General features: G+C 42.4%; 1 protein-coding gene across 2 annotated transcripts in view; it reads left to right on the top strand.

Moving 5' to 3' along the window:
* LOC139444774 (plexin-A1-like) overlaps positions 1–13,189 on the top strand; it is a 58,314-nt gene that overhangs the window by 17,549 nt on the left and 27,576 nt on the right. The window contains exons 4-13 of one of the 2 annotated variants that reach the window (XM_071225722.1): positions 22–147; positions 1,468–1,562; positions 2,101–2,158; positions 3,041–3,192; positions 4,240–4,401; positions 5,388–5,475; positions 6,962–7,225; positions 10,786–10,953; positions 11,525–11,747; positions 12,540–12,700. In XM_071225722.1, coding sequence (XP_071081823.1) covers positions 22–147; positions 1,468–1,562; positions 2,101–2,158; positions 3,041–3,192; positions 4,240–4,401; positions 5,388–5,475; positions 6,962–7,225; positions 10,786–10,953; positions 11,525–11,747; positions 12,540–12,700 — 1,497 coding nt within the window. Of the gene's footprint in view, positions 1–21; positions 148–1,467; positions 1,570–2,100; positions 2,159–3,040; positions 3,193–4,239; positions 4,402–5,387; positions 5,476–6,961; positions 7,226–10,785; positions 10,954–11,524; positions 11,748–12,539; positions 12,701–13,189 lie in introns of both variants that reach the window. The other variant, XM_071225723.1, reaches the window with a different exon arrangement.

The raw sequence follows: 13,189 nt of genomic DNA on the forward strand, positions 1-13,189 counted from the left end.
TAATCCAGTATATTATTTCAGTTATACATCACACGAAAGAAAAACCTGCTGAAAGGTGTCTACATCGGCAATCTGTCAATCGAGGGGACAGCAGTCAGACAGATGAAGATCGTTGAAAATGATGTGATCGTTCTCTACGAAAACAGAGTAAGACGTTAATTTGTATTTTCCTTGTTGCATATGTATGAACGTGTATATGGACTTCGGAACAATACTGTGCAGTGATCACCCCGAGTAGCCAGTATAATGGCATTATGCTACTAAAGAAAGTACGAAATGTTTTTTATATGTAAATTAGATATTAAACTGACAAGGTAAACCATTTCGCTTCTTTGGCGACTTAAATCTACCCTGCACGCCTTCATAGATTCTACCCTGCACTACCCTGCTTTAGGGTAGCCTAGTGGTTAAAGCATGAGCCGGGGCTGACCCACCACCCACCCCATCCCATCCCAACCCCACCCCGTCCCACCCCACCCCACATGTATACAAATGAGTGAAACCAATTCTATTGTCCACCGCAGTGATCATATTGCTGGAATATTGCTGAAAGACACGTTGAATCCAACTCACTTATTTACTCATATGAAGACACAACTGGGTCGTTTAAAGGGGAAGTGTACACGCAAAAATCACTTTCTTTCTTTTTCTAAACAAAACGCAATTTTAGAATTAGTTAGTATCTGTGTTTGAAAATATACACTCATTTTTTTTCACAGTGAAAGTAGGAAGCTCACAATAGTGTGAAAGTGATATGCCGTTATGAGGCCTTCGTTTTACGAGCGAAATAGGCCTGAGTTATCCCCCTTAGATTATGACGTAATTGGTGCCAATTCAACTGGGTCCCTGTCTATTCTCAACGCAAAAGATATCAAGGACCAGTTTGCGGTAAAACAACATGGTCTACGACACACTCCGGTGCAGTGGTGACTCAGCATAACACAATTCTGGCTGGCATCTGAGATGCTAGAATCACAAAACTGTACCTACACCACGTGAAGCGGCTCTAACAAAGCATGATGACGTCATAATGTTTATCAATTGGCACCAATGACGTCATATTGCAAGGGGCATAAGCCATGGTGTTTTTGTTATGGAAATAGAACACTTGGTAAATGTGAAAAATATAAATCGTTTTAGTGCAATAAATATGTTAATTAAATATGATGTTTTTATATTTTTGTCTATGACACTATGTTAACACTTTTAATGTGGAAAAAGTACAAGAAAAAATGGTTCATTTCCGTGTGAACTTGCCCTTTAAAGGCTTTTTCACATACTTCCTTTTGCGTTTGATTACCTAACAGTAACTGGCTACATCACAACACAATGTTGGTATGGGATGCAGCACGAGGATCCGGTCTCGCATACATCAGTACCACTACGTATCTTAATCAAACGGAAACGTAGCAAAAAATCACAGACTTATTTGTTTTAATGTTTTAATGACCATGACTTACATTGCAGACTGAGACAGTGCCCCTGCACAAAGGTCCGTGCAGTGGTAAAATTTCATCATGTCGGCCTGATCCGTTCTGTGGATGGTGTCAAAAAACAAGAAAGTATGTTGTAAGCGATTTTGTAAGCATCAGTGTGTTAAAATATGCATAGTCAGTATTTGCAGGCATATTGTGTGTAGCTTCGTACTATGGTTTGGCTTTAAGTTCCGAGAACCAGTTATCAGAATCGATTGGTCAACGACTTGCTGTGTAGCATGTTTTAAACTCTCAAGAATGTGTTCTTGTCCATTCAACAGCTAGTTCATGTGGTCTTAGTTGGTATTCTGCTTAATATGGACAAACGCAACTGTAGAAACATTGATTGTATTAGATATTAAGATTTAATGGAATGACTATGACGTGTACACAAACACCACACCACGACACACCATGCCACACCACGCCACGCCACGCCACGCCACACAGACAATACGCTTCAGTTAACAGGTTTTATTGATGGGTTTTGTACTGGTGATTGAGTACATTGTGCTTTGAGTGATTTTAACATTTTACAGAATAGTGCATGGCACTGACTGATGGGAGTCGTACATTGCATTGAAAGGTTGTTGTGCATTTCATGGAGTGGTGTTGTCCATTTCAGCTGTACGACATTCAAGGACTGTGGTCACCCACATTGGATACCAAATAACGCAGATGATGTACGTATGGGAATCATGTTCACTCTGGTTTGAAGTGATTTTCAAACACAAAGTAGGCATGTCAAACCCTAAAACTTAGTGTTTGTATTGAAAGAGTAAAAGTTTTGATATATTCTTTACACACACACACACACACACACACACACACACATATATATATATATATATATATATATATATATATATATTCTCGTTTTCACTAATTATGATAGATTTAAGATGCGGACCGTGTTATTCATTAGTCTTTTCAGACGTTTTATCCTCAAGTAATTAGGTATCTAATTTGTTCTGAGTAAGCCAGACGTAGAGGAAACACATAATTACCTAAATCCAGCCAAGCATTGTAAATCCATATCACCTACTTACTTTTCCCCGTCTTTCACCAAAACATCAGGCGAAGTGGGTGGACACCAACACAACGCGTCAGCTTCAGAACATCCAGGTTTCCAGTGAACTATTTTTTATTTAATAAAACCCGAGGACGTTTTATTCATTTAGTAAAACCTGGGGACATTTTATTGATTTAATAAAACCTCGGGATGTTTTATTGATTTAGCAAAACCTGGGGACGTTTCATTGATTTAGTAAAACCTGGGGAAGTTTTTTTGATTAAGTAAAACCTGAGGACGTTTTGATTTAGTAAAACCTGGAAACGTTTTATTTTATTTTGTAAAACCTTAGAACGTTTTATTGATAAGTAAAACCTAAAGTTGTTTTATTTATTTAGTAAAACCTGGGACGTTTCATTGATTTAGTAAAACCTGAGGACGTATTTTATTTTTGTTTCAGGGAACAATTTTGTGTACATCCCCCTCCCCTTCCCATCCCGGAATATCAAGGGCCCTTTACTGTATCTCATCGAGTGCTGTATTGCTGTTCCAGGGCAATGCTTCTATTGACACACCGAGTCCAGATAAGGGCCCGATGGCAGGGGGCACACGTCTCACGCTGAATGGGAGTAGCCTTCACCTCCTCAGTATCAGCGCACTCAACATCACAATAGGGGAGAAGAAGTGCACGGGCATCAACATTACGTACGGACGTTGAAACAAGTCATCTTTCCATGAGTATTGGCATCACTGACACTACGTGCATGGTATCGCAGTCCCGAGGCCGAGCGACCATTTTATTTTGTGCGTGCGTGCGTGCGTGCGTGCGTGCGTGAGCATTTTCTTCGTGATTACGATTTATCAAACAGTACGTTTCTTCCCTGTAGAGTGCTGTATAAACTCTGTGCGTTCAAAGCCATGTCAGCTATTTTCGGGCTACTTGGCCGCGGATTGTACATAGCCGAGTGACGAGTAACACTGTGATTATCAACGTCCTATGGATGCTGTGGGTACTATGACACTCAGTCGGCCAAGCCACCGAGGCTGACAACCCTGGTGCATTTAGTCGCCTCTTACGTGCATAATTAGCTGGGGACTTTTTTTTGTTATTTAACACCGTACTCAGCAATATTCCAGCTATATGACGGCGACTTGTAAATAATCGAGTGTGGACCAGACACACAAGTGATTGGTATTGCGAGCAACGATCCACACCACCCGGGTACGAGCCCGACACCATGTCATTTGGTCGCCTCTTATGACCAGTATAGGTTCTGGGATCCTCTTCTAACCCCCAAGAATCAGTGTGAGTGAGTGAGTTTGGTTTAACGCCGCCTTGAACAGTATTCCAGTTACATCACGGCGTGTCAGCTTCATGTGGGAGGAAAGCCCGAGGATATGCAGGAATTAGATGTTTAGCAAGTTGTTAAAACCCACGAGCACGGGCATGATGCTGACAATATAGAAACATAATCGGGCCGAAACGGAATTCGAACCCATAATCCTAGGTTTTTTGGCGTGTGAAAGGGACGCAATGCTGAACAGCGAAATACGGTGCCATAGACGATTGGCCACTAGAAATTAAACCTGTTCAACGCGCATGACTCTGTTAAAGTTGAATGAGTGCGAGTGGTTTTGAATTTACCTACTGATTGTGGATCGAATGCAAATATATGTGTGCATGCAGTGACAGTATTAACTTCCACGACGCCCCCTATACCTGGTGTCCGACGGTTCTGTTTCCATCCACAGTAGCCATGATGTCATGACGTGTCTCACACCCCCCAGTGAGTCGCCAGGACAACAAAACGTGACTTGGACGAACGGTCAAAATGACATCAACCCAATCGGCACATTCCGTTACGTTGAAGACCCCACTATAGCAGGGATATTCCCAAACAGATCCTTTGACAGGTATTGGTGTACTTTATTATGCAATGTACATGTTAGTGTGCCATATCATATATGTATACACAAAACATAAAGTAGTTGTGATCTTGTTTATCATATTGCGATTGTTTAGAAGCAGAAAATTAATTAAAAAAATAATGTGCCTTGGTGTTTAATTTAGCCATTGTCATGTCTAAAATTAAATTTAAACAAATTCGAAATGTGTTTAAAGCAATATATAGTCCATATTAATGTATATGATCATATGGTTGTTGCAAATGGAAACAGAGTTACCGGTGTTCAGATTGCTGCAGATGTAAATGGTGAGGTGGGTGAAATGGGGTTTAACGTCGCGTTCAAGATAATTGCACTTACAGAGCGACGTGCATGCATGTGTGTGTGGCTGCTTGTACTTGTCCGGACATAAGCCGAGTCAATAGCGGTAGCCTGTTGAGACCATGCCGCAGTTTAACATAAATACCCCACCAGACAGTTTACTGACTCCGAGCCAACCAGTCCTTGTTTTAGCCCCTTAATACCGAGCGCCAGACAGGGTAACAACAAGTAGATCTTTTAACGTCTTTGGTATGACACGTGAGGCGATCGAACCCCGGACCTTCCGCTCTCCGGGCGGATGCTCTACGACAAGACCACGGATGCAAATGGATGCGTATGGTTAGGTAATTGTACAAACATGGGAGCGAGTTGACTTTGAAAAATAATTACAGCAAAACGTGTCAAAATTAAGTCTAAAGTGGACTTTTGCTATCTTGGTGAAATGCACCAGCCCAAGAAGGGAGGATTCGAACCCACGCTCAGCGGATCCTTGCACAGCTCAGCCAGTGATCCACATGTGCCTATTTATTTGACGGTCGAGTAAACCTGTGATATTGATGACTGCAGAGTAAAACCAAATTCACTCAAACCTCACAACTAAATATGACAGGATTTATTTGATACACATGAGCATTTACAATAATGTTTCTAAAAACTTGATAATTGTGTTGAAGTGGCGGGAGAAACTTGGTAATATCAGGGACCAACTTCGACGCCATCCAGAATCCCAGAATGCAGATCGTGGGCGCGAGCGTGTCGGAGGTACATATTTCATTTTGTCTGCCGCAATTTGTTTGTTTGTTTGTTGCTTACCACCGCACTCAGCAATATTCCAGCTATATGACGGCGGTCTGTAAATAATCGAGGCTGAACCAGACTTTCCAGTGATTGAGATCATAATCATACGATGACATGCATCAACCAAGAGCCTGACCACCCGATCACGTCAGTCGCCTCTTACGACATCGTTGCATGGTCTGCAGCAGTAATGACGTAGTTGTAGTTATAACATCTTACACTGGAAGAATGTATATCTTTACTTCGTAAATATTTACGCCTTTCCAAAGCAAAAAACGTTTATATGTTGTAAATTTGACTTTTACAAGTCTAACCATTTGTTGAAATTATTAATTGTACATACAATTTGATCAATTTGAATTTAAAAGTTTTATAAAGATTCGGGTCTAAAAATTTCATACAGTTAGATACATTTATGTTACTGTTACAACCTTAATAGTTCTATAGTATGTTCTTCCAATGTTACAAGCATGTACGTGTTAATGTTCAGGATATCACTCGGACATGTTAATTCGAATGTTCCAAAATTGCTTCAAAGGTCTTCAAAATAACAGGATTTCCAACACACATTATGACGTCTTGAATATGTTTATTTCTCTATTGCATGTATCTCCGTTCCGGAAAAAATAATAAGTGTTTGGGTTTACCTTTATTTTGGCAAATAGTAGTGGACGGATATATTGTGTCCGGTTGAATTTAAATGCACAGTTAATAATAATAGTCAATTTGTTCCTATGCTGAATCTTATGCCCAAAGCGCATTATTAACCCCGGTCAATGGATCAATGTGCTGCCTGTGAGGCACTAGAAGGTAACAAACGACTCATCCTACCGGGTACCCATTCACTGCTGGGTGTATAGAGGCACATTTCGAACAAAGGAGACACCACATGTGTAACAGCGTGTAACTGTTTTCACCGAAGAGCATAGCCAAGAAATATGTGTCTTATTATGTATGTTCCTTGGTGTGACGAATGTGTCAGTCGCCGCAATTTATTGACAGGTTTCACGACCACAGTGCGCAGCGACAGCTTTAAGACACGGAGAGGAATATAATTCTAGTCGATACCTGTGGCGGGGATATATTTATATGTCAGCCATAAATTTACAGACAGGAATAGGAGCGTTGTTGGTTAGCCTAATCAGAACAGTTTATTCTTTTTAAACCACCAATGGCTGTACTAGACCCGTGAAGATCCGGACAGAGAATAGGCCTTCTGGCGACTAACGAGATCGGGTGGTCAGACTCGCTGACTTGGTTGATGAATGTCATCGTATCCCAATTGCGTAGATCGATGCTCATAATGTCAATCACTGGATTGTCTGGTCCAGACTCGATTATTTACTAACCGCCGTCATATAGCTGGAATATTGCTGAGTGCGGCAACAAACAAACAAAAACAATGTACTAGGGAGGAATGTATCATTGCAAGTATTGTTTCAATGTTTAGGGTTGCCGCCACAAAAATGACAGTTTGATAGAGTGTAGTGCTCCAACAGTCACGAAGGAGCTCAGACACAAGCTTGAGATAGACAACAACCCCGACAACGCTGATCTAATACAAGTGGAGGTGGAATTCCAAATGGATGGCGTCAATTCCAGTTTACTTCGCCAGACCTTGGAGATAGTGAGCGATCCCGTATTCTATAACTTCACTGAGGAGGGCATGACCAAAGACCTCGTGGAGGGGATACGCACTGTCATCATCATCAGGGTGAGGCCCTTTTCCCATCACTTTTGTTTTCAAAACATACAGGGTAGGGAGGGAGTGGGGGGGACTTTCTATCGTAGGTTATATATCTATAAAAGTACAGTAAAATTTAATGTACAACGTGATCGCCTTGTTGATCGAAATGTGAACAGACGGGTCAGAGGTCATGGAGACAATCCTTAAATTCTTCTACGACCCAAAAGTCGAAATCCGGTGTCAAAATGCAATTGGAGTTTAAAAAGACGTTTCTAAAGAGTTTTTTAAATCTAGAATATGTTAGGGCAGGGGCAACTGAATGGGTGGTGTGTCTTGAGGAAGAAGAAACATATTTTTACAAGGAAAATGGGTTAATGAGTGAGTAAATGAATATTGTATAACACTGATGTCGCATGGGTTGCGGAATTTTCACAACTTCACAAATATATCATTATTATTTTTTATATCTCCAAGAATCGTATTTAACAAACAAAGCCGAAAATCGTTTTTCTAGCATTTCCGACAGTACTTCACGGGTATATTCTGACCCCGGAATCCCAACATCTGACATAAGGATGAGGTGGTATGTAAATGTAGTTTACTGGTACCCAAACTTTCACAAGCATCACTATCCTGAATGACATTAAACTACACTGAAAGGACAGGCCACGCTCTTCAATTCTTGCAAGTGTATGTTATGTTTTATTAAAGTTCCATGATACAAATTCCATGATAATTCCACGAAGTAAAGATTGTAATCCTGCACCGTCTAAAACATGGAATTGCTAGAGTACCCGGGGTGGTGTTTATGATCCGGCTCGTGCCGTTGTAGAACACAGACACAGGCAGATGATGATTATGCGTTTATTAGACTGGGGGTGGCTGCTGCTGTTACGTCACGTAACTATATGTTACTACTTCATGTCCGTTATTCAGTTATGGCCTGATGAGACTCGTAAATGGAATGAGTTGAAAGAGCTAGCCTATTAAAACTGTGTTCAATCTTACTCCACTTATTTCATTATTACTATATATATAATAATTTAATTCAACACCCTAATATAGATATCAATTTCTGACAGAGGCAGATGAATACAGATTGAAATGTGGCCATTCCATACCTGAAGAAAAGAAAATGTCCTTCCTCCTCAACAGCAGCACATGAAGTGAGGAGGAAGTCAGGTATGGAAGGAAGCTACCTGTAGAGGACCAGGGTGGCCAATTAAAAGATAAATTGCCTAAAGTATCAAAGGAAGTGCTTAATGCAAGATATAAATAGACTGAGGGAAACCCTACACGTGTGAAAAAGTGTCTAAAGACAGACAGAAGGTTGAAGATCTGGTGAGAGGTTCCCAGAGACTGAAAATAAGGGTTTCATGATCAAGTACTTTAAAGAGTTATTTACTGACATGCAACTAGACAAGACAAACAATGAACATTTAGATATATAAACAAGACAATGAAGGTTTCCGTCAGTTATTATGAAACATGCATTAATGACAGATTGGCACATGGGAAATGATCACGCACGTGGCAAATGTGAATCTCTTTATTATTAAGGCGTTTCTAATTTGAACATCTGCCCAAAGGCAAGTCTTACGTGGTGTTAGAGCATGTGTCACACATGCACAGGTGTGCAGGAATCAGAGCACGTGGACGTGTCAGGAGTATCCCCGAACTAAGTAATTTCCGCGAGGAGAGCACGTTACAGCACGAGCTTTACGAGTTTCCCAGCTGCACGTGCTCGTTTTGCCAACAACTTAATTGCAATGCGCTTCAAAGGTTTAATGTTATCACAAGGACACACATGCTTTAGAGGATACATATACTTTATTTATTGTCATAGCTGTTAAAATATAAATAAGCTGGATGAGCGGGTTTAATGTACTTTTTAAAAATTTGAATAAGCACAATGTGACGAGTGTTTGTTTCATTAGCCCCTTCTAACTCACAACCTTTCGCAAACTAACGGACAATGCTGATATAATTCGCTCTATTTGAATGTTGCGACCCTTCGCGGAAGTCAGTGCAGGTAGACTTACGATCAGCACAAATATTATTTGGTTTGATATATAGTTTTAATGAGTTTCAGTCAATTCCGGCAGTGATTGCGATTGACTGTAGGAACGCCTAATTCGTATCCTTCCCAACCAGGATGAAATACGATCGTTACGAAGTCACAGAAGGAAAACTTAATGTTTGTTTGTTGTTAAACGCCGGACTCAGAAATATTCCAGTTATATGACGACGGTTAGTAAATAATCGAGTCTGGACCAGACAATCCAGTGATCAACCAAGTCAGCGAGCCTGACCACCCGATCCCGTTAGTCGCCTTTTACAAGCATGGTCGCCTCTTACTGCAAGTTCCTGAAGGCCTTATTTCTTCCCGGATCTTCACGGGTCTAGTACAGACATTGGTGGTTTAAAAAGAATAAACTGTTCTCATTAGGCCAACCAACAACGCTGCTATTCCTGTCTGTAAATTTATGGCTGACATATAAATATATCCCCGCCACAGGTATCGACTAAAATTATATTCCTCTCCGTGTCTTAAAGCTGTCGCTGCGCACTGTAGTCGTGAAACCTGTCAATAAACACAAAGGAACACACATAATAAGACACATGTTTCTTGGCTATGCTCTTCGGTGAAAACGTGTGGTGTCTCCTTGGACAAGTGACTTTGTTCGAAATGTGCATCTATACACCCATCAGTGAATGGGTACCCGGTAGGATGAGTCGGCTTTTAACATTCTAGCGCCTCAAAGGCAGCTTGTGTTGTGACCTCCCCAGTGAGTTGAAAATGAAATTCAAGTGCACATTGATCCATTGACCGTGGATATTAATGCGCTTTAAGCCTGAGATTCAGCATAGGAAATAGTCTGTCTTACAGACCCTGATACATTTATATCAACTACAGCCCATGCAAGTCTATAATGTTTGGCAAGTCTGAAAATGAAGAGAATCACTGGGCTCCCTTTTTATTAGATTTTTATTAAGATAACTGAACAACTGTTTTTTTCTGTACGATATGTTCATTTCAGAGACTATATGTTAGTCTACATAGGAAAAGCGCCATACAAATGGACTATTATTATTAACTGTGCATTTATAATCAACTGGACACAATATATCTGTCCATCAAACCAAGTCAGCGAACCTGACCACCCGATCCCGTTTGCCGACTTATACGACAAGCATAGTCACCTCTTTCGACAAAACATGGGTTGCTGAAGAACTATTCTAACCCGGATCTTCACAACGTTATAAAATACATGAACACTTCACTGATAGATCCGCCTGGCTTGCCTGCCTGATTTCTGTGCTGCTGAGAAACTGTTGACTGTTGTCAACACCCGGAAAAGTCACAACGACCTGGCCACTTCATGCACCTGTGCATGTGTTTTGAGTGCGAGGGCGATACCATTCTGATAATTAAGGGGTGCCCGTCATAGGCTGATACAACTTCCATTCGCCCACATTTTCGTGATATTTGGCATCTGAAAACTTCAAACACCGTAAATAAACAACACACACACGCATGCACCTCTTTATCCACGTCCTTTATACCTGTGTATATCTACTTGCAGGGGGAACGAATCAATCTATCTGCAACAGCAGCTGACTTCCACGTGACTGTTGGTAGGAATAGCTGTGACGTACTCTCCAGGAAGGTGTACAGAACTGAGATCCACTGCCTGGCCCCGGAAAGTCGCCCACTCACAATATCTGACGATTCCCCGGAGCCTGAAGTTCAGGTTTGTGAGGGGCTGCACTTATAACATTGTGGAAAGAGTGAGTTGAACTTAACGCCGCGTAGAACAGTATTCCAGTTATAGTCCGGCTTCTTCACGGGCGCAGTGACGGTGAGAGTAAATGGCTGGTGAAATAGTGATGAAACCCACCGATAATTGACGCCAGTTTAAAAGTAAAATATGGTTTACTGTTCTAAAAATAATATGTATTGGATCCCCCCCCCCCCCCCCCCACACACACACAGGGGCGGTCGGGTAGCCTAGTGGTTAAAGCGTTAACTCGTTTCAACGAAATCCCAGGTTCGATTCCCGACATGGATACAATGTGTGAAGACCATTTCTGGTGTCCCCCGCCGTGATATTGCTGGAATATTGCCAAAAGCGGCGTAAAAATACTCACTCACACAGTCGCACGCACACACACACACACACACACACACACACACACACACACCCTACCTCTCCCCCGCCTCTCTCTCACACACATACACACACACACATACACAAACACACACACATCAAATTTTTGTATGTTGAATCTTGATCGCCTGCATATGGCGGCATTGTTGTGCAGATACGCCTGGGTTATATACAACGTCGTGTCGGCTACCTGCGTTATATCCAATCCTCCAAAGTACACTTGTACTTGTATATAACCGTTGGCTTCCTGGCACTCGGCGTCCTGGCCCTCGTTATCATCGGCGTCCTTCTACGACGTCGGAGCCGACTGGCGGTAGAGAAATTGCAGGACGACATGGAGCAGATGGAGCTCCGGATACAAACCGAATTCCGGCAAGGCGAGTATGATCGAGAGTACTGACGGGTCGGCACAGTGAGTAAGATCGAGAGTACTGACGGATCGGCACAGTGAGTATGATCGACAGTACTGACGGGTCGGCACAGTGAGTATGATCGACAGTACTGACGGGTCGGCACAGTGAGTTGGATCGACAGTACTGACGGGTCGGCACAGTGAGTGGGATCGACAGTACTGACGGGTCGGCACAGTGAGTATGATCGACAGTACTGACGGGTGGGCACAGTGAGTGGGATCGACAGTACTGACTGGTGGGCACAGTGAGTGGGATCGACAGTACTGACGGGTCGGCACAGTGGGTAGGGTCGACAGTACTGACGGGTCGGCACCGTGAGTATGATCGACAGTACTGACGGGTCGGCACAGTGAGTGGGATCGACAGTACTGACTGGTCGGCACAGTGAGTGGGATCGACAGTACTGACTGGTCGGCACAGTGGGTAGGATCGACAGTACTGACGGGTCGGCACAGTGGGTAGGGTCGACAGTACTGACTGGTCGGCACAGTGGGTAGGGTCGACAGTACTGATGTTTCGGCACGCTGGGTGTGATCGACACTACTGACTGGTCGACACATTGGGTAGGATCGACAGTACTGACTGGTCGGCACCTTGGGCAGGATCGACAGTACTGACGGGTCTTCACAGTTCGTATGATCGTGTTTGGCACCCCAACCTTGGAAAGTTGTGCACTCCCACCCCTTTCCAAAAAAACTATCTGTGCATGCGAGGTTTGAGTTGAAGCAAAGCTGACATGATTTTCTTTTATATCAGCCTTCGCTGAGCTTCAGACAGACATGACCGACATTACAGGCGAGCTGGTGGAGACAGGCCTACCTTACAACAAGTTCAATGTCTACGCTTTCCAAATACTCTTCCCAACCGATGACGTCACAGAGATGACGTCACACAAACTGGCTAGATATCCTGAAATTGTAAGTAGGATATCGATAAAACTTGTGTCTCCTTGTTCTTATAAACACCCAGCTCATCCAGTTACAAACGCGTTATATTTTGTTTCGTCTTGCGTGACTTGCTGTTCTGAGTACCTGCAGTCTGATCCATCGGGGCGGGCAAGATGTCTCCATATACTTGAATAAATTAATTTGTCAAGAATGTTCACATCATTAAGTCCCCCTGCTGTTGTCATACCCCCTAGACCGCAGCCTTTACACCAGAGGTATGTTTATTAGGTAAGGTGTCAGATTCGGCGGAATGACTGCACGATGCATTTTGACGGTCATTCTCTTTACAATTATTATAAATAATGGAGTGGCAGTTAAATCAATCCAGGGCTTTGAGACTGCTAAGTGAAGTTTACTAACTATTCTGTTTTCCTGGTCATTGAGACGGTGTCGACTGTAGGAGTTATTCTGTTACAATGGTGTTTTAGGCAGTGCTGACTGTACTAGTTATTCTGTTAC

Source organism: Haliotis cracherodii, unplaced genomic scaffold (genome assembly GCF_022045235.1).
Source record: "Haliotis cracherodii isolate W230 unplaced genomic scaffold, xgHalCrac1.p SCAF_6, whole genome shotgun sequence".
Taxonomy (NCBI): Eukaryota; Metazoa; Mollusca; class Gastropoda; order Lepetellida; family Haliotidae; genus Haliotis; species Haliotis cracherodii.